The sequence below is a fragment of the Diabrotica undecimpunctata genome, chromosome 4 (genome assembly GCF_040954645.1).
Source record: "Diabrotica undecimpunctata isolate CICGRU chromosome 4, icDiaUnde3, whole genome shotgun sequence".
NCBI lineage: Eukaryota > Metazoa > Arthropoda > Insecta > Coleoptera > Chrysomelidae > Diabrotica > Diabrotica undecimpunctata.
The window spans coordinates 158817378-158840227 of NC_092806.1; the positions used below are offsets into that span (position 1 = coordinate 158817378).

Below are 22850 nucleotides of genomic sequence, written 5' to 3' on the forward strand. Positions count from 1 at the left end.
TTTTTGCGTATTTGCCATAATGAATGACTATAATTGGTTTCAAATGAGTGTAGAGTAATAAATCATGAAGTGTCATAAAATTTGCCTGAATTTCGGTGTCGTCATGGGCGTAGGCAAATGGACGGATGTCAACTTCGTCGTCAAAAATTGATGTACCTCAAAATATCATATTTTGGATATTTTGTGATAACCAATTTTATTTAATTTTTCGATTAACTTATTCTTCAAACTCGTATTCCATTATATGGTCATTAAAGCTAATTACATTTTTATTTATAAAAACAAATTCACTTCCTTACTGAACGAATAAAAGCATTAGAAGAAACTGATAAGGGTATGACGCACCTCCTAATATTACTAAGAACTAAAATAAATCAACATGAAGACTAATAACGCGTAATGAGGTTTTACTTACACTTTCATTATAATCCCTCTTTTATTTTATTATTATCATTCGACATTCGACATTCGAGTTAGTAATTGTTACTACACCAATTAAACGTACAGTAATATTGTGATATAGAAATAGTGAAAAAGTTATAAAATGGCGACATTTACTCCAAAGAAAAGAGGTGTAAAAAATTCTCCGCTATCTGTTAGTGAAAAAGTTATAATTTTAAATGTATATGATTGCATAAAACACGATCACCCTAGTTTGTCTGTGCAAGAAAGTGTTGAGCGATGTGCCCGAATGACTGGAATTGGACAGTCCACGATTTTTAAATTATTGCGAGAAAGAAAGATATCAGGCCAGTTAAGTCCATGCAAGAGAAAATCAGGAAGACCAATAAAAATCTTAGGTGAAGACACCAAACGTGACATTCGAAGAAAAGTTCATTCGTTTTATTTTAAAAAGGAAATACCCACCCTTGACAAAATACTAATGGAGATAAGCCAAGATAACGATATTCCTTTGATATCCAGAAAACTTTTATGGAAAACTTTAAAAAGTATGAATTTTTCCTGGGAAAAGCACAATCGAAAGGCACTATTACTGGAAAGTGATGAAATCATTTGCTGGAGACGAAAATATTTGAGAACTATAAAACAGTACCGCAGAGAGCACAAGAAAATTTTTTATCTTGATGAGACGTGGATAAACGAAGGTTATATAGTCCAAAAAATGTGGCAAGATAAAAATGTAACAAGTGCTCGCCAAGCTTTCATAGAAGGCCTTTCGACGGGTATTAAAGTGCCTTCTGGAAAAGGGAAGAGGCTTATAATTGCTCACATTGGAAGCGAAGAAGGATTTTTAAAAGAAGGTTTGTTAAGCTTTGAGTCGTGTCGGACGGGAGATTATCATGAGGACATGAATTCGGATGTCTTCGAAGACTACTTCGGGGAAATGTTAAAATTTCTTCCAGCTGATTCGGTCGTGGTTATGGATAATGCAAGCTACCATTCAAGGCGCATAGAGAAGGTACCAACTTCAGCTTGGAGAAAGCAAGAAATTATTAACTGGCTGTCAAATAAAGGTATTCAGTTTGAGACGAATTCAATAAAGAAGGAACTACTAGCCGTAGTAAAACAACATAAATCTCGCTTCATAAAATATGCCGTAGAAGATGTAGCAGAAAAGTATAAAGTAACTGTGCTACGCCTACCGCCATATCATTGCGAATTAAATCCCATAGAACTTATATGGGCACAAGTTAAAGGATATGTTGCAAGGCACAATACCACATTTAAAATGAAAGATGTCAAGGTATTGTTTGATCAAGCCATTATGGAAATCACATCAGAAAACTGGCAAAAAGCAATCCAGCATGTTTTAAAAGAGGAAGATAAAATGTGGGAACTGGACAACTTGGTCGATCAGGTGGTTGACCCTATAATTATAACACCAGGGGACGATGACAGTTCTTCGGATGAAGACTATAGTGATGTAGAATTGTAATAACGTATCCAGTAAAGTTTTTGTAGTTTTTGTGAATAAATTGATTTAAACTCCCCACAAGTGTTTCAATATGTAAAGTTCATTCGTGTGTGTTTGTGAGTATTTCCCGATTTCGGTTCGTATATATTTTATTGTTACATTTTATATTTTTTAATAACACTGTTCTGCTGTATTACATTTTTATTTCCTTTAATATGATTTTTAAGAATGCATATTCTTTTGTCAATTAACCCACTAGCGCGCCTCTGGCTCAGTGTTTATCTGTCGATAACAATGGACTAATCCCTTAAAACAGGGTGATACCTACCTGCTCTTTATGAAACGACAGAATTTTGCAATGCGGACGGAATTTATTGACGGATTATTGACGGATTACCCTGTAGCGCTTTTGAATACTTCATGAGATTTTATTACTCTACACTCATTAGAAATAGATTATAGGAATGTTCTGTTGAACCTTTAATGCAGTGGTTTTCCCTTGTCTTCCGCATTCTTCTGCCGTTGACCAATTTATTGGTTCATCTGCTTTTGGAGTCGATTTCTCAGCTCCAGGATAAAAGATTGTCCTACTACCTACCGACTCATCAAGTCGTTAATAGGTAAGCAGAGGATTGGTTATACCGACAACCGCTCGGTCCATATCTCCGTTAGTCATCAACATTTATGTTGCCCACCTTCTACCACGTGGAGGTGCAGATTCGGATTTTAGTCTTCTCAGTGTCGTTTTAATGTTAGCTGTTTCCATTGTTTTCCACATAATGTTTGGGTGATCTACGAATTTTATTGTGACTTTTCTTTCATCATCTCCACTATTCTTTCTTGCTTTAAATCTCGGAACAGCAAACGTTCAGTTCAAACGATTTGTATGTCGTAAACTCTTTTTTTTTTTTTGTTCTTTCAGAGCTTCTTGTATGTTTATTTGTTTGCCTTTCGATTAAAACACGAATGGTTATAAAGGGTAACAGAAATATTGTTACTAATGTAAAGTGTTCGAATCAACAAATATTTTATTTGTGAATAATATCAAATTAATGTCATATTTTTCTGTTCATTTATTTTATCCTCCCGTATGGCCAATATACAATAAATTCATCGTAAAGCAACCGGAATTTTTTAAAAATTCTTCTTTTCATCTTTGCTTTATTACCTCGCCGAGATTATAACAAAAAAGAACGACAGTGTCCGGTGATTTATACATAATGTTATATTATCCGTTTCCGGTAGCAGCCGAAATGAACGCAATTGACAACGACAAATCGGGATTTGTTATGATCGACATAATTACACATCCAACACCGACACTTCACTTGTCTTATTCTCTCATGTCCAACGCCTACTAGTTTTAATTGAGGATGGTCATAAAAAGTTAAAGATTCCTGCTTGATTTATTATTGAGTGCTTCCCCTTTCACTAGGGAAAGGTTTCGTAGATACGTGAAAGGTTAGGGCTATTAAAAATGTCCATCACTATTTTTTCAATCGACATTATTACATATAATTATTGTTTTTTTTTTACGTTAGTGCAAAGTTACTTCTACTGTTTCCTTGCTGGGCTTCCACACATTTGCAAAATATTATATTCAATAAAAAAGTTGTCAGTGCGTATCAAAAACTAAACATTATGTCAAATTGTTTGAGGCGTACCTCAGGGTTTCCACTTGGGCCCACTCTTATTTCATCATCCAGCCTCAAGAGTCCACTGCTGAACATAGGCCTCTTCCTCATGTTTCCAACCCCGTCTATCTTGCGCCGCTCTCATCCAGTTTTTATCGAGTCTTCTTAAATCGTCAGTCCATCTTGTAGGTGGTCGACCGACGCTTCTCTTGTCTTCCCTTGGCCTCCATTCCAATAACCTCTTTGTCCATCGCCCATCTGTCATTCTGGCTATGTGTCCTGCCCATCTCCATTTTAGTCTGGCTATCTTCTCGATGATGTCAGTCACTCCGGTTCTTCTCCTGATGTCTTCGTTGGTTATTCTGTCTCGCAGAGTTATTCCTAACATGGACCGCTCCATTCTTCTCTGCGTGACTCTCAGTTTGGTAGCTGCTGCTTTTGTTAAGGTAAGTGTTTCTGCTCCGTACGTCAAGACTAGGAGGACGCACTGATCAAATACCTTTCTCTTTAGGCATGTGGGCAGCTCACTTTTAAAAGTTTCTCTCAGTTTTCCAAATGCTGCCCACCCAAGGCCGATTCTTCTCTTCAGTTCATGAGTCTGGTTATCCCTGCCAATCATAATTTCATGTCCCACTCTTATTTAATGTATCCAAATTCCTGTCGAAGGAACCAATCCTCCAACTGCATCGTCCTGGCAAAAATCAAGCAAAGTGATCACTCTAAATATTGTACCTTAAGTAAACTTGCAATACACTTATTTTAAATTTGGTTCACTATGGGTTTAGTATTGTGGTACACGTTTTTATATTATTACATGATTTTACGGTTCTACAGCTTTTATACCCGTTAAAAAGGTGAAAAATATGAATACATATAATAATACAATTTATACTGCATAAAAGAAACAACAACAATACACCATGGTTCAGAAAAGAAATAAAAGAGAAATGTAAAGAGAAACGAGAGGCCTACACGAAGTACAAAACATTAAATACTCTAGATTATATGATAATATCAGCAGAAAAAAAAAATGTATAAAAACATCTGAAAATATCCACTACGATGTAAAATCGAAATTGATAGGAAAATAAAGCAGGAAGCAAAGTTTAGATATCTGGTAATAGATATAACTAGTTACGGATATGTTGAAGAAGAAGTACGACAACAAAGCTTAAAAGCAAGTAAAGCAGCGGGATCTCTTAATGACACAATCTGTAAGAACAAACACTTAAGACAAGACACAAAAACAAGAATCTATAAAGCAGCAATTAGACCTATATTTACATACACGGCGGAGACAAGACCTGACACATCTAAAACAAGACGACTACTAGAAACAACAGAGATGAAAATACTCCGACGAATATCAAGGAAAAGTCTGTTGGATGGGAGAGAAACGAAACCATAAGAAGAGCATGCTAGGTATATACAAGACATAAATGGATGAGTGACAAAACGGAAACAGGAGTGGAACGAACATATTAGTAGAATGACAGAGGATAGGATAGTACGAATAGCACGAGATAAGTCACCAAATGGACGAAGAAGTATTGGCAGACCAACAAAAAGATGGTGCGATAATTTAAACAATTTAGTAGGTTAATATTGAAGAAGAAACAGGCTTTAAAGCCTACATACAAGAAGGAAGAAGAAGAAGAAGGATAATAAATTTTAGATAAAGTTAATTGGTACCAGTGGCGGATCTAGACATTTCCCTATTGCCCTCCGGATATCCGCCCCTGATTGGTACAACGCGACACAATACTTGCAACAAATAATTGAATAATAATGTAACGATTTTACACAAGTAAACCTACGTGTGTAAAATCGTTACATTATTATTCAATGTATGTATATATATATATATATATATATATATATATATATATATATATATATATATATATATATATATATATATATGTATATCTAGGTCATGTCATCAAACTAGGAAAACCAAATCAAGATGCTGAAATTAAAAGAAGAATACAACTGGCATGGCATGGGGCGCTTTCGGCAAATTAGCATATATCTTGAAAAACACCTCCATTCCTGTAAACTTAAAGAAAAAGGCGTATAACACATGCATACTACCAGTTTGTACTTACGGCTTGGAGACAGTAGCCCTTACCAAAAAATCTGCTAAAAAATTAGAAACAACGCAAAGAACAATGGAACGAATCATGCTTGGAATATCACTAAGAGACAAGATTAGAAACACCGGGATAAGACGTAGAACGAAGATTAGGGATATTGTGGAAGAAATTGCAAAAATGAAATGGCGCTGGGCAGGTCACGTAGCCCGATATAATGACAACAGGTGGACACGGAGAATTCTGGAATGGAGACCAAGGACGACAACAAGAAGCATGGGAAGACCTCAAAAAAGATGGGTAGATGACATAAGAACAGTGGCAGGCAAACAGTGGATTAGATTGGCGCAAGATAGAGAAAGATGGAAGCAATTGGGAGAGACCTACATTCAGGAGTGGATGGAAAATGGTTGACAAAGAGAAACCTACGTGTGTATTTAATCAAATCTGGGATGACGATAGCGGGTGCTACTGCGTAGCGAAGAGTAAAACTGCCTCTACCGGCAGATAGAACTAAGACGATGTAGAAAGAGAAAGACGGTTCTCCGGGATTCGTTCTATTTCCTGAACCCGAAAGTCCAAGTAGGGCGACCATTACTCATTAGTGCCAATGTCACTTAATTCTTAAGCAATGGTGATATGTCTTTCTTCTTTGTATCTAGCGTATCTTAAGTACGTTAAGGGGCTTCCGTAAAACTTGCTGTTGCTATGTGGGTATTCGATGTCAGCTTGATATAAGAGCTCAGGGTTTCCCATGACCAGATAAAAGTGTAATGAAGGAACGCTTGTACATAGCAGAGCTGCCAAAATTCCGAAGACTTGCCTAAGTTAATGCAAGATGCGAATGAAACTGGAGTAATGTAATGTTTGTTTGTAGGTGATCAAAAATAACAACACGTCTATGATTTATAGTTAGCAGCTGTTTCAGCACAACAACACAATAAACTTATGTTTTTAAGTCTGAACGTAATAATAGGCAAAACATGAATCCAATACTTTACTCCGAAGTAAAATTTTCAGTCATCTGAGTGGACGGCAGGCAATAAAATCATTCAAAGCGGCCAAAGGCGTAAACTTCAGCAGATAAGTTTTATCTACCATATTTAGGATTGTCTACTACCATCATATTAAAGCTGCTGATAGATTTAAAGGAAGAAATTGCGGCAAAAAAACACCTACAAATGAAGAAAAAAAGTGCCCTCTACTGATTAACTACAAACCTCAAAATATTGCTCCAGGGAAATATATTTCGATCAAATGAGTAGGTTTTTGTAAAAACGGATGCGTTAACAGTTATTTTTCATCAGTTAAACTCTTAAATGCTTGCTTTTTATGTATAAATCGTAAAAGAATACATAAATGATGGAACGTATACAAAGAATAGCAAAGTCACTCAATATTTATGAATCTCAATTATCTTACCGGACAATTGTATTTTCTTCTTAATATCCATAATTTTCTTGTTGAGGTCGGCCAACTTCTCGGAATGATCTCCTTCTTCGTCTCCACTTTTGGGCCTCATTATCAATTAACGATTAACAATTACAAATACAATTAGAGACAAGCGAAACAAATTCTTTTATATAGTCAATTAATCCAAGACTATCTAGATTCCAATTAGCTTGTAATTTCTTTTATCTTTTCCTCTCTACTTGGTATTATTTCTTGTTTCGACGTTTTAGGAATTTCGATTTAAAATCTCTCGAGAGAGAAAGACACAATATGGCTGATGGAGACTAATGGGTTCGGGTTTTGTTGTTGGCGGTTGCTAGAGCGGTGTAACTATTGAACAAACTTTCGATACGAGGACTGTGCAATGTTTACATTACACTAGGGATGCATCAATTATCGTACTTTCTAACATCTTATGAGAATTGTATAATAAAATCGTTTATTATTATCGTTTTGCTTTCGTCAAACTGAAATTTAAAACTTAGAGGCTAGCTTACCTTTGAAAGGTAATAATAATTTCTCTAATAACTATATCACCTGTCTTTCATATATTTTTTTACACATAAGCTCTCATTAATTACCGTAAAATGGGGTGAAATTGATCCAAAGGATCGAAATTGATGATTGCGAATAATTCTGACTATTTTAATTTTTCTTGAAAGCTAAGAAACTTAACAAACGGTTGACAACGTCGCTTTAGTTAGTAAACACTAGCGTGAAACTTGTGATTGTTTAGTTGAAGTAAGTTTGTTTATGGAAAAAATCTTATTTTAATTATGGCTATATTTTTGATAAGTTTCTTTAGCTTCCTAATTTTCCGGTACTTGAGAAAAACTACAAACAAATGTGTGATTTTAACTAATTATCTTAATAGTTACGTGTTCTGTGTCAACACATGTAAACACGCTTTTTTCAGGGTATCATAATTTACGCGGGAAATTTAAAAATTCACTATGGAGCCAATTTGATCAGGTCTGTGGGGGTCTGTGCGAAATTGATTTCTACCGGGGGCGAATTTGATAACACTTTTTCTGAAAAAATCTTTAGTGCTTTCTTTTCAGAAAAAATGGTTCGAAATTATATAAAAAAACTTGGTACTTGTCTATATAAGGAGTATGATGAAGTAAGGGGTGGAAAATGCTTTCCAGAAAGTTCTCGAGGAAGAATGGTCCTTACGTCACGCTGCCGTAGCATATAAAATTCCCTATGGAACCCTTAATAGCCGCTATAATGGTTGACATGGGAGAAAAAATGGTGGACAGACTGTATTTTCCGCTAACGAAGAAAAAACTATTATACAGCGTGCTGCAATATGCGGCGAGTAAGGATTTCCCCTTGACTTGCGAGATATAAAATATTTAGCCAAAAGTGTTTTGGCTCTTTTCAAAAACAATTTACCTGGAACTGACTGGGTATATTCATTACTGAATAGGAATATACATACCTAATGCGAAAGGGGGAAACCAGCGAGTTCTAGATTGAACATAATATATTCTCTCCCCTTTCTGATGACCCCAATTGTTATATTGAGGTATGTGCAGAACGCAACAAGCACATGGACAAAAAAACAAAAACAGCGCTATAAAACGAATTATTGTTTCCTCTGAGTCAGCAACCTGATGAAACTAAAAGCGACAGTGAAGAAAAGCCGCCAAGTGATAACGAAAAAGAAAGTGAAACGTCTAACTTGGATGAGTCTGACAATAATGATGGGGTTGAATATTTTGCCTATAACAAGGATAACATCAAAGAAAGAGTTCTCTGTTAGTAAAGGTATTGGGAGAAAGAAGGAAAAAGCAATACTATCGCTATGTTGCTAAAAGTCAAAAAGCTAATGAAAAGGTCCTAGACCTTGTAGGATATAAATCTACGGATAAAGTAAAGGAGGCCTTCAAACTAGTGGAACATGATAAATTTTCGGTTGAAGTGAGCGATATTATTGCCATTTTGCCTATCCTGAATTCCTTAATTAAACAGACACAGCTTGTATGTTTAAAAAATGGGTTAATGTAATGGAGATGTTTAAAATTAGGTTTTTTGGTGTTCTACATTGCAGTACTAGCCCAACATTGTCATTCTTTGGTTTAAGCATATTAAAGTTTACTTTTCATGACCTGTTTCATACGATTACAATTTTTACAAAATACATATTAGTTTTTTTATTACGTATTTTCAATTTCTCTTCGCCGTTGAAGAACGCCCCTCTACGTTATGTGAGATCGCTTCTTTAGATAGCTTCTTAGACTATACATTGTCTTGGTGGGAGGCAATTCTTTTATTTTTCATTTGTAACCGTTTTTGGTAATATTTTCCTTTAAATACACCAATTACACTACCTACCTACATATATATCGCTTTTGGTGATTCTTACTTGTTTTACTTTTAAACTTTTAAAATACGGTATTTTGGTTTTTTAATGTTTTAAACGACAAAATTTTGAAATTTTATTTTTAATACTTACCTTTTTAATGGTAAGTAAAAATACGAAAATAGTATTTTGTTTGCCCTGATCGTTAATAATTAAAAAACAAGACTGAATTCTTTATAGGAAACATATTAGTTTTCTTTCATGTTTTATATTGAGTACAAAACTTACCATATACGTGGAATGTGGGTAAGACGGTGGAAAATAAATTACACAATAGGTAAAAGTATGAATTTAGATAATATATTGTCAACATTAATTGAAAAATGATATAAATCACATATTGATATAAATCAAACAAATCGGTAATTTAAAAAACAAATAAATTTAAAACTGACATGCTAATAGCACAGTGAAAATGAGAATAAAGTTTATAAGAACCTTGTCTGGTGCATCTATAATATATATACGGTTTTATTTTGTGTTTGTGTGAAGTGCTATAGACTTTCTGAATTTTAGAACTATTGTCAATTGGGACTTTCCAAATTATGTAAATTAATTAGTACAGTACAGTCAACCAACTTACACCTCTAAACGATTAACGGAATTCGCAGAAAATATTTCGTTGTAGTAAAAGGCACGGTAAACTGCACTGGTGTTCTTCATAATGTTTAACACTTTGCCAAATTTTAGGTATAAAATAAATATATGTGTCATTAACCCATTGTTCATAGTTTTGCATATTTTGTTACATTTTTTCTTATTAAATAGTATTCTTGCATAATGTTATTTAACGTAAATTTCTTTCACCTACTTGTTTAATAATTTTTTTCTCAAACAAATACTGCCGTGCTAAGGATAATTTATATTCAAAGTAGATATACAAAGTACTAAAATATCACTTTTAATTTTTGTTAAAAAATACTTCGGAGGAAACTAAAACATTTCGTCAATTTAAATAGTGGTGGTTAGATTGACAGACGTCTGCGATTACGGGTTAAAATTAGGGTTTTGGTAAATATATTTAACTTTTTATTTTCAAATGAAAATACTTGTACTAAAAATAAAATAATTGTGGGAAACATTTTAATTGGTTTATGTACGGTTTCCAACCATTTCTAAACTTTTTATCAAACATAATTAAATTACAATCGGCATTCCTAATGATCATTAGGCTAATTTGCTTAATGTGTTTAGGATCTTTGTAAGCGGTTATATTATATATTACCTCTCAAGCACAACAGTTAGAAAGTTTCTGTCATATTGAACTAAATTCAGTATATTGTAATTCAAACGTGTAGTTTTAAGTGGCTATCATGTCTAGGCGAGGGTTGGATATTGATAAATTAATTGCAAATGTGCATATACTTTACCATGGAAAGAGACAATGGTGGACCTTTAAAGTCATTATTGTTGCGTTCTGCACATACGATGACCTCAATATAACAATTGGGGTCATCAGAAAGATGAGAGAATATATTCTGTTCAATACAGAACTAGCTGATTTCCCCCTTTCACATTGGGTATGTAAATCCCCACAGAAATAATAAGCAAGACGATCTTATGAAATTCTATTTAAAAATAAGTAAAATCAATAAACAAAATACATACATTTGATTACAACAAATCCTTTATATCTGCAATTTAAAATACGCGTGACAAGTGCGTTAAGAAAGGTGAATGAATTAACGTAAAAACATAGCTGTTTGGAACTAAATATGATAGGATGGATATTTATATATCACACAAACCGCTTGTCTCCGGATGAAATCATAACAGGAATATGATAGAATATGATACGACAAGCAATACAAAAGTCAATGCAATAGAATACTTTTGTGTATATATAAAGGTAAACGAACCAAACAATATTATAATTAATATACATAGTTACACATAACAATTAATGGTAAAATAAAATATACAATTAAACTAGACAGTAAATACGCTAAAATGAATGTTTATATATATGCTAAATGTTCTTTTAAAAGTTCAACTCACGACACAATATGAAATAGCTAGTTCAGCACACAAGATGAATTTTTTAACAATATGCATATCCCAGTAAATAAAACAAAACAAATGCAAAACGTTCAATTGACAATGTTTAATCGCGATCGCGGCACAGCTGAGATAAAGTTCTCAACAAATATGAAATCTATATACCAAGTAAACGTACTTGATATATGCAGCAATAAGATAAATTGTGTATTGTACCTTACTCAATGAAATGATAGCGCACCAACCGCTATCGTCAAAGACGTCGACGTTCAGCGACGTATAGGAACCACAAAAAGTTGTTAACGGACCAGCCTCCACCCCAAGTGCATAAAACGACTGTCGCGGTGACAAGACCGAAGCGAAGTGTCAGTTAAACTTAACCCACACACACACATCTATGTGGTTTGAGAGATATAACTCGACTATGATTTTGTAGATGGAATTCGTCCCTTATCTCACACACACACCACGTCTGGTGTTATTTCGCAGATGGCTCGTCTTGTAAATTAGTTCTTAAAACAGCTGTATTTTTCGTACAGGGAATCTTGGAATACAGGGAGAATCAAAACTACCACAAAGTTTGTTAATATTATATAAATGTTTATATATCGTTGCAAAACTGCAACAATTATTATGTATAAATCAACTCGGTATAAGTGATAGTAAGCTAAAAACTGAAGCAAGAAGATCTTACTGTGACTGAGTACCTATCACTAAGACAAGAAAACAGCTCGTAAACATTCTACGAGCATTGACTTACCTGATGGAGAAAAGTTTGAACTTCGCAATAATTTGTATCGAATGCGTGAAAACAATCAACATATCAGTTTAGATACTTTACTGGCCAAATAACAGAAAGACAAATTTCTGAAATTAAGAGGACTAGCCTTTGGAAAGTGTTGAGAAATGTAGGATTTAAATTCAAAAAAGAAAATAATAGGTTACTTTTATGCGAAAGTGGTAGTGTGGTTCACAAAATAATTAAAGTTTTGAGAGAATATCATCATCATCATCATGGCTTATTCACTCCTGGCGGAGTGTTTGCCGCCCTTTTGGGCTCTCTGATTCATTTATTGCGGAGAATCAGTCCGCTGTTGTTTTTTTTATTATTATAGCAGCGTGTGTGACTTGGCCCTGTCTACAATTTTCCTCCATTCTTTCCAGTCCTTACAGCGCTCCTTCCAATTGTAGATTCTCAGCTTCTTTATGTCTCCTAAGACTTGATCTCTCCATCTTGTTTTGGGTCTCCCCTTTGGTCTCTTTGTTGTTGGGCTCCATCCAATTATTCGCTTTAGCGTAGAGTCTGGGTTAGCTCTTTCTGTGTGTCCCAGCCACCTGAGCCTTTGCGTCTTCACGAACTTGATTATGTCTTCACCCTCGACGACTTCTTTAATTTCTTCATTGGTTAATCTTCTAAATTCGCCTACACTTATCCTCACCGGTCCCATTGTTCGTCGAATTATCTTTCTCTCTAAGATTTCGTCTCTGCACCATAGGTGATCACTGGCCTGATTGCAGTCTTGTAAATTTTTAATTTGGTTTTCTTACTAATGTGCTTTTCTTTCAGGAATTTTTGGTAGTTCCAGTAGGTTTTATTACCCAGTAGGATGCGTTCATTTATTTCATCCGTTCTATCATTTCTGTCATTCACCATCACGGCTGCTCTTACTGCCCCCTCTATGACAATGTTGAGAGAATATACTAGACTTAAATCTGAAAATGCAACATTCGTATACTTAGATGAGACATAGATATTTTCAAAGGGTAGACTTAAAAGAATTTGGCAAGACGACAGCATAAAATCAATAAAACACAAAGATAGCGAAGGCAAAAGACACATCATTCTTCATGTAGGAGGAAAAGAAGGCTTTATAGAAAATGCAGACTTGATTTTTTCTTCAAAATCTGCTGATTACAGTAAAAACATGAATGCAGATATGTTTGTTAAATGACGAGGAGAAACTGTTACCTAGTCTGAGTGAACCATCAGTTTTATTTTTAGATAATGCACCTTTCCATTCGGAGATTTTGAAGAAACAACCAAAACAGTCGTGGAACGTACCGAGCATAAAAAATTGGTTAGTTAGAAACAATATCAATTTTCCGGAATACGCGTTCAAATCAGAGTTACTGGAAATTTCGAAACGTAATAAAAAACCAACAGTTTAAATAGTTGACCAAATTGTACCAAGTTGTGGACATTAAGTACTACGGTTACCGCCATATCATTGCCAGTTTAATCCCGTCGAACATATTTGGGGTATATGTAAAACGTATTATGATAATCACGTTGGATTCAGTGGATACAGTGATGATGCAGTTATAGAAATGTGGGAAGAAGCTCTTAAAACTGCAACTCCAGAAATATGGGCCAAAACTGTAAATAAATGTCAAAAAGTAATAGAAGAGTGGTGGATAAGGGAAAATAAAATTAATTCAGTGATTATAAATTTACATAATGATAGCGGTAGTGAATTTAGTGACGATGATGATGAATTATAAATTTAAATAGTCAATAAGTACACTAGTATAATGTTATTTACAACATAATTGTACAGCAGGTTAACCATTATATTTATACATTCATTATTAGCCAAATAAGCAATAATATTTAAAATTCCATTTGAATTTTGGCTTCTCATTTTATACAAATTAACTCTAACTGATAATACAGACAAAAATATTCTAAACAAAGAAGTAATTAAAAAGATTATGGAGAACTTCAGTGCAGTTTACCGTGCCTTTTACTTCAACGAAAGGTTTTCTGCGAATTCCGTTAAAAGTTTGGAGGAGTAAGTTGGTTGAATGTACTGTAATACATATACCCGATATCAAATGTTTTACCATTTTTAACATGCGACGACACACGACACAACCATTATTCAAAGCTCTCTAAAAGTCGTAACCGCTGATTTTCAATGTTCATACTCCATGCTCCACAGTAGAACAATTTACACAAATATTTTAAGATGTGATATCGTACAAGGCGTTTTTGATCTCTTCCGAATCATTTCCAATCGTCAAAATCCCCATTTCTCCCAAAATATTCATCTAATTACCAACCATACATTACTCATAAAACTTCGTGTAGGTTCATCTTGGACAATGATAAATAAAAGCAGGTACCCACACGGTACCGGTGCCCGTCAAGAACCCATTTCATTATAATCGATTTAATGGCAGTTTATGAATCAGATCACAGGTTGCCGTATAAATAAACATACGATTAGAATGATGATTATGATCGTAGAGTAACAGTATTTGAACCGAACCGAATATATCATTAGAACCATTAGAAATTGATTAATTAGATGGATGTTTGAATTGAAACTCTTGTTCGGTAATCGTTTTATATCATCTACATGCAAGCGTAAACGGCAGTTATGAAATACTACCGAATCAGACAATATGAATACTAAATTTTTTAATGATACGATATTCACGTCAAAAATTTTACGTATTTTTTATCGATCCAATTAGGAGCCGTTCCTTAACGATAATCATTGAAGCTCAATAGAGCAATTTTTTATTATTCTATTATAATAATCATTGAATTTTTTTCTTTCTTTTGAGAAGAGTAATAAGTTGCGACTGAAGTGAAATGAAAGAGAAAGTGCTAAAAGTTGTAGGAACGAATGATAGAAATAATGCCAGTGAAATTTTTACTTGATGCAGTGTCGGGTGTTGTAGCCTAAGGAAATGAGCAAAAATACAGTGTTTTTTGACAGTCACTGTAACTAATAACATTTTTAAATTGAATAAATTGTTAGTAGATTTTGCAAAAATGATTTTACAACGTTCAATTTTGCGTCAAAATGATGTGAATATAATGAATTTTATAGTGTACAATATTGGGTAAAAAATTCAAAACGGTTCATTAAGACAAAAGTTGAAATTAGTGATCTTTATGCCATAGCGACTAATTAGCTAACTATATTAGATGTTCAGTCAAAAAAAAAATAGTAACCTTTGTTTTATCCCATTTGTTTTTAAACCTACTATCCGTGACCCTGTCTAGTTTTGTGTTTTTAATTAAATGTCTTGATGGGTCCCTAGACGAGAAGCGAGTAACCATGTTTGTTCCATGGATAACCAAATAACCAATAATAAATATATTGTGATAATTATTTTCTTTTCTTTCCTTTGGGAAGAACTTAAAAAAGTTGTGACTGGCCTATGCCAAAAAAAAAAAAACTTATTAGATGTTAGGTCTTTTAGGACATTAATAAACTATAAGATCCCGACATTGCAAATGTATACAGACAGCAAATAGAAGATCAAATTAGGACAGAAAAACTTAGAAAAAAAGAAGACATTAACCAACTATAAGCAAATATACGAGATATTGTGTTACAGAAATCTGTTGAAATATTAGGCAATACCAAGTCAGAAAAAAGAAATGATTGGTTTGATCATGAGTGCGAAATGGCCACAAATAGAAAGAACGCAGCATATCAAAAAACCATCGACGCAGGTTGTACACGGAGAAAAAAGAAGAGTATAGACGTCTTAGAAGAGAGGAAAAACGTATCCACCGACGTAAAAGAAGAGGGAATACGAAAAGAAACACTCTCAATGAGATACGAAGTTTATTCGATAAAAATGAAACGAGGAAATACTACAAATCCTTAAATAATAGTCGTCGAGAATTTAAACCACGATTAAAAAATTTGTAAAGACACTAACGGTGAAAACAGCTTAACATTTCAGTAAACATCTAAATATAAACAATATTGAAGTAGGTTACGAAGAAATGCGGGAACTACAGAGGCATCAGTGTGATAGCATGTATGGGCAGGTTATATGGAAAAATACTGAAAGAAAAACTGGAAAAATCTATCTCAAATAAAATCGGAGAAGATCAGGCGGGGTTCACGGCAGGAAGATCTTGCATACACCACATATATACACTCTGACAATTAATTGAAAACAAAATGGCAAAAAATAGACCAGTACACATGGCATTCATAGATTTAAAAAAGGCATATATGACACGGTCCCCAGAAAACAACTATGGAACACGATGAAGGAAATCGGAATAACTCAGAGGTTAATAGAAGCCGTAAAAAACCTTTTCAACAACAACAAGGTAAGAGTTAAAACCGGCAATAAATACTCCAACGAATTTAAGACCACAAAAGGCTTATTGCACTACATCTCCGACACTGTTCAAGATATTCCTCGAACAAATATTAAAAACCATGGAAAAGGAAATGTGAAGGGATGTGAATACCAATCCAGGACAACTTCTAGTACATATTAAGCTTTGCAGATGACCAAGTGATAACGGCTCAAGATGAAGAAGATCTGTGCTATATGCTCCGAAAATTAGAAAAGGAATACACAAAAAATGGACTGGAAATAAATCTAGAAAAGACCGAATATTTAACAACAGAGCAAGAACCAGTGAGAAACTTGGAAATGGACGATAATAGGGAAAATTAACGGCACTGATAAATTCAAATATTTAGGATTCATACTCTCAAAAAATGGAACCATCGAGCAAGAGATAACCAGCAGATTAGCACAGACAAGAACATGTATTAAACAAATGAACGGGGTACTGTGGGATAGACATATTACCAGAAATACAAAGAAGAGAATTTATAACACCTTGGTATGCAGTATAATGACCTATGAAGCAGAGAATTGGGTAATAAATAAACGAAGCAGGTCCAAATTACAGGCAACTGAAAATGGATTTCATGAGAAAAAGCTGCAGAGTGACAAAAATGGATCGCATCAGAAATGAGGAGATAAAACGAAGAATGGCAGTAGAACAAGACATACTCAGCTACATCGAAGAAAAACGTTTAATTTGGTATGGACATGTGAGAAGAACAGATCATACAAGGTGGATAGCAAAGATTTCGGATTAGAGCCCAATAGGAAGAAGAAAAAGAGGTAGACCCCGAAGATTATGGAGGGATGAAGTTGACGAGGCCATGGAAAGACGAGACCTTAGAGATGGAGAATGGCAGAACAGAAAGGACTGGAGACGTTGGCTGAAAGAAGGAAAACGACTTATATAGATAGATGAAGTAGGTTACAACATAGACAATCCACAAAAAACTACAACGTCAACTACACAGTGAATACACTGTGTAGTTGACGTTGAACAAGAGAAGAAGTGTCAAATGCCATCCTAAAACTCAAAGACAATAAAGCCCCAGGAATCGATTTATAATGCAATGATACAATGATAGACTTTGGGATCACACCTAAGTTAGTTAAGTTGACCCAACTAACAATGCAAAACGTAAGCTCATACAGTAGAATTGAAGGAGAAAACTCTACGTTCTTTGACATTAATAATGGTCTAAGACAGGTGGACGCGCTGGCCTGTCTCCTCTTTAATATTGCCTTGAAAAAGGCAATCAGACAATTAAATATAATTAAATAAATTAAATAAATTAATTAAATATAAATGGAACCATTTTTAATAGATCGACGCAAATTCTCGCATTCGCTGACGATATAGTTATAGTGGGCAGAAATATGAGAGACATAGTGCAGAGTTTTACAAGGCTTGCGGACGCGACAAGTGAATTAGGACTTGTGGTAAACGAGGAAAAAATCAAATATATGTTGGTTTCTAAAAACCCCAGAAATATCCAACAGAGATTTCAAATTAACAACCATACCTTTGATCAAGTCAAAGAATTCACATATCTTAGATCGCTAGTAAACGCAAAGAAACACGACAAGCGAGGAAACAAAAAGACGCATAGCAATAGCAAACATAACAACTGTTCACGGTCTCCAGAAACATTTAAAAAATAAAAATATAAAACGTGCAGTAAAGCTCAATATATACAAGACATTAATAAGACCGGTTTTGATATATGGAGCTGAAACGGGGACCTTATCTCAAAATAATGAAAGATTTCTTGGCATTTTTGAGAGAAAAATTCTTAGAAAGATTTTTGGGGCCGTAAATGAAAATGCACTATGACGTCGAAGATACAACTTTGAACTATATCAGTTATACACCGATCCAGATATTGTGAAATTCGTGAACGTGTAAAGACTTAGATGGGATGGACACATTGCTAGGATGTCAGATCACGAAAACACAAAGAGATTAACATTTTCAAAACCAGAGGGCGGTCTCTGCTAGGGCTAGTTGCAACCCGATGTCGTCTGGTTTCTTGAGGTCTCCTTTAAAGACTGGCCACTAAAGACTAAACTAACCAGCCATTCAGCCCGATGCACCGAAGAATTCAGCTTGGCTTTTGTGAGTCGTCCTCATCAGAATCTGGGATTAGCAGTATTTGTGACAATAGTGATACTATTTTAATTAACAAACTATGAAGGTTACTCTAATTGGAAAAATGTTATAGAGCATGAATCAAGTAAAATTCTTTCTTCTTCTTCAAGTGCCATCTTCGTTCCGAAGGTTGGCGATCATCAGAGCTATACGTATTTTCGAAACTGCTGACCGAAACAATTCGTTGTTGCTACAGCTATACCATTCCCGTAGATTCTTTAGCCAGGAGTTTCGTCTTCTTCCTATGGACCTTTTTCCTGCTATTTTCCCTTGCATAATTATTCGAAGCAGTTCATATCTTTCGCATCTTGTAATGTGTCCCAAGTATTGCAGTTTTCGTTTTTTGATAGTAAATATTCTTTATAAATGTATAAACAATGGACTGATCGATGAACATAATAAATAATATAACAGTGAGTACAGCGTCTAACAAAAATTAAGTCTTCTTCTTCCTTATTGTATGTAAGTTTTAAAGCCTGTTTCTTCTTCAATATTAGCCTCCTAAAATTGTTTAAATTATCGCACCATCTTTTTATTGGTCTGCCAATACTTCTTCGTCCATTTGGTGACTTATCTCGTGCTATTCGTACTATTCTATCCTCTGCCATTCTACTAATGTATTCGTTCCCACTCCTGTTTCCGTTTTGTCACCCATCCATTTGTGTCTTCTATATTGTATGCTCTTATGTTTTCGCTTCTCTCCCTATCCAATAGACCTTTTCCCTGATATTCGTCGGAGTATTTTCATCTCTGTTGTTTCTAGTAGTTCGTCTCGTTTTAGATGTGTCAGGTCTTGTCTCCGCCGTGTATGTTAATATAGGTCTAATTGCTGCTTTATAGATTCTTGTTTTTGTGTAGGTGTTTTGTTCTTCCAGATTGTGTCATTAAGAGATCCCGCCGCTTTACGTGCTTTTAATCTTTGTTGTCGTACTTCTTCTTCAACATCTCGGTAACTAGTTATATCTATTCCCAGATATCTAAACCTTGTTTCCAGCTTTATTATTTTCCCATCAATTTCGATTTAACATCATAGTGGGTATTTAGATGTTGTTATACATTTAGTTTTTTCTGCTGATATTATCATATTGTATTTCTTGGCTATTGTATTGAAGATGTGTGTTAATCTTTGGATCTCGTCTTCTGTCTCGGCGATTAATGCGGCGTCGTCTGCATAACATAATATTTGGATTCTTTGTTCCCCATTCTGTAACCATGACCTTAACATACTGCTTGTATTATTTCGTCCATTATTATATTAAAGAGAAGTGGGCTTAACGAGTCACCCTGTCTGACTCCGCTTTGTACTAATATACACTGTGTTAGTTTTCCATTTATCTTTGTCTGTATTCGATTATGGAAGTAGATGTTTTCCATGGTTTGTATAATATTGATTGGTATGTTTATTTTATACAGTAGGTAAAAAACCTCTTCGACTTAGATGCGATCGAAAAGCCTTTGTCAGGTCTATAAAACATAGATATGCTGGTTTATCTTTTCTGTGATTTTTGTTAGTACAAAATACGGCATCTACACAGGTTCTTTCGGATTTGAATGCTTGTTGTTCATCTGATAAAGTTGTTAGTTTATTGATTTTATTATTAGGACTTTTGTGGTAAGCTTAAGTGCGGTGTTCAGTAGATTTATGCCTCCATAATTGTTGGGTCTTTTTTATCACCTATCTTGAACATTGGTATCAATATGCTGTTTCTTCACGCGTCTGGTATCTTGCAGTGCAATATTTGTAATATTGCACTGCAATATTACAAAAATAAAGTGATAGATACTATTAAATACCAGAGACAGAAGTTCTTTAAAACAAAATTGCTACATTGCCGTGTGTGCAAAAATCTTAAAAGCTCGCAAAAAAAACTTTGCTAGATAGCTGCTGAAACGTCGACGAGTTGATTGGGAGAGGAGGCTTCGATAGTGACACAGTCTTTATTTTTCAAAAGAGGGTCAGGCTCTCCTGTCAGAACATAATAATTCTTCGGCAATAAGAGGAGACCGCATAAAATGTAAGTTTTTCCAAAGAGCAGGTTTGCTCTTTGTTGTTGTCTTTTGTCTATATATTCAATCATGTCGTTTCAAATTCGTTGGATATATACACACGTGCCTTTTGTGTTTCCATTTTCTTACCAATATATTATTACAGTAGGCCGTAACTATTTCACCTTTCTTGTGCTATCACTCCTCTAGGATTTTCTTTTCGTTTGACATTGATAATGCCAGTGCAGTATGTTACTTAACTGTGGTTAAATAGTCAACATAGTGACACTATGTCCAGAATCTAGATAGTCCTCCAATAGATACTGAACCACTTTACTTTGTAGGACCTTTCCCTCCCATATTGTCTGCTGCTCCAGTATACATCAAAGTTTTTAAAATTAAACCGTTTGGTTCAGTTAACATGTATAACTCTATTCCGTATTTATGGCGTTTGTTTTTGATGTACTGGAGAAAATCAGACGCCCACACCATAGTACCATTGACTCATCAGAGACAAATTTTTCCCGGGATAATAAATGGCTTCCCTCTTTCTGTTGAAAAATTGATGATTGGTTTATTTTAATCAGACGATCTGTAGAATTTTGTTGTCATTATTGGTAAAATGTAGACATCTGATGATTGATAGAAATCTGTCACGACTCATGTGCTCAGCGAAGCATTTTATATTAAACAGATACTAATCTTTCCAGTAATCTTGTAATCTATTTAATTTTATTGTTCCTGTGTGCAACACTAATGTTAAAAAAGTCAACATTTCTTCGAATGTAACAGGTTTCCATTGTGTAACTCTGGACTTCTCATAATGGACTGCCGGAGTAATGACGTAGATTTTATTGACATCTGTCAATTTCACTTTCCAAACAAACCTTGTTTAGTGTGGATAGTTTGTATTTTTCGTTATTTTTTCATTTTTTTTACAGAATCTTTCCGCTTGTTGCAATATCTAAGTATTCTAATAGTTACTACAACAATTTTACATGGTTGTGTAAATAATAAGCATGTTGTTTTATAAAAAATAGCAATAAAATGCACGTATCAATAAAGTAAGGTTAGAAATTTCTTTAATTTAAACTTTTAAACTATATTTCATAGAAATAGAACACTGAATTATGATGATAGATCGTGAAAAACACTATACTTAAAGAAAAAGCAACAGAAGAAGCAAAATGTTAACTTTATAGAAAAAAGAAAGTCTTAAGATTGGGCATTTCAAATTTTGTTTGGAAAGTAATAATAACAATATGACAGCCGTGACGTCACACTCCGGCTGTCCATTCCTCCGAACAATAAAGCTCTTCTGCATAACGATTAGTTTCCTCAACAAATAGATATACAAGTTCATCATCAACAATAAATTTAAAAAATCGATAGGTTCCTTATTGCCTTAAATTGTTTGTAGAAGTTGCTTTTTTTATTTAACTGGAACTTTTTCATTTCCCCTGGTATATCGGACCACTGCAAAATACCATCAATAACATAATTTGTAACCTCCGACTCTTGAATGGATATATCATCAATTGCACCTATACCATTTTTTTTTTGTAACAAAGTACCATAAACAGCAATAACCTATATTACCCTCCCTCATCATCTGTATACTCTTCCGAATCGATTCACCCCAACCGCAGTCCGACCACTTAGATATATCAAAATCTGAATAATTATCATCATCATCGGAATTCTGCAATATGTTTAAAAATTCTTCTTCTGTTAAAGATACTTAACGTTTTTTTTTTTGTTTTGATGGACCTGCCACATCATTATGCATATTTAGTCCAAAAAAAAAGGAAAAACTTAAAACGGTTAATGGTTTTAGGTAGGTATGTTCTAGACAACACGCTAACATATTCACAAACACGTACATACCTCTGTTGAAATACTTCTTCTTCCTTTGCCCTATCCGTTCGGACGTTGGCTATTAACAAGGCTATTTTGACTTTATTTACGGCACCTCTGAACAGTTCGGTCGATGTTAGTCCGAACCATTGTCGCAGGTTATGCATCCATGAGTGTCGTCTTCTTCCCGGTCCCCTCCTACTGTCGATTCTTCTTGGACTATTAACTGTAGCAGCGGTACTTAGTATGCCTCATGACATGTCCGAAGTACTCAAGCTTCCGTTTCTTTACGGTGAAGATTATTTCTTTGCTTTTG

The 22850-nt window shown here is 34.5% G+C and overlaps 1 protein-coding gene across 1 annotated transcript in view; it reads right to left on the reverse strand.

The window, feature by feature from the left end:
• The window catches only part of CCDC151 (Coiled-coil domain containing protein 151), a 33290-nt gene extending 26165 nt beyond the window's left edge, over positions 1-7125 (reverse strand). Inside the window, exon 1 of the mRNA XM_072528652.1 lies at positions 7026-7125. Within this exon, the coding sequence (XP_072384753.1) occupies positions 7026-7125 (100 nt within the window). The remainder of the gene's footprint in view (positions 1-7025) is intronic.
• Between the last annotated feature and the right edge of the window lie 15725 nt (positions 7126-22850).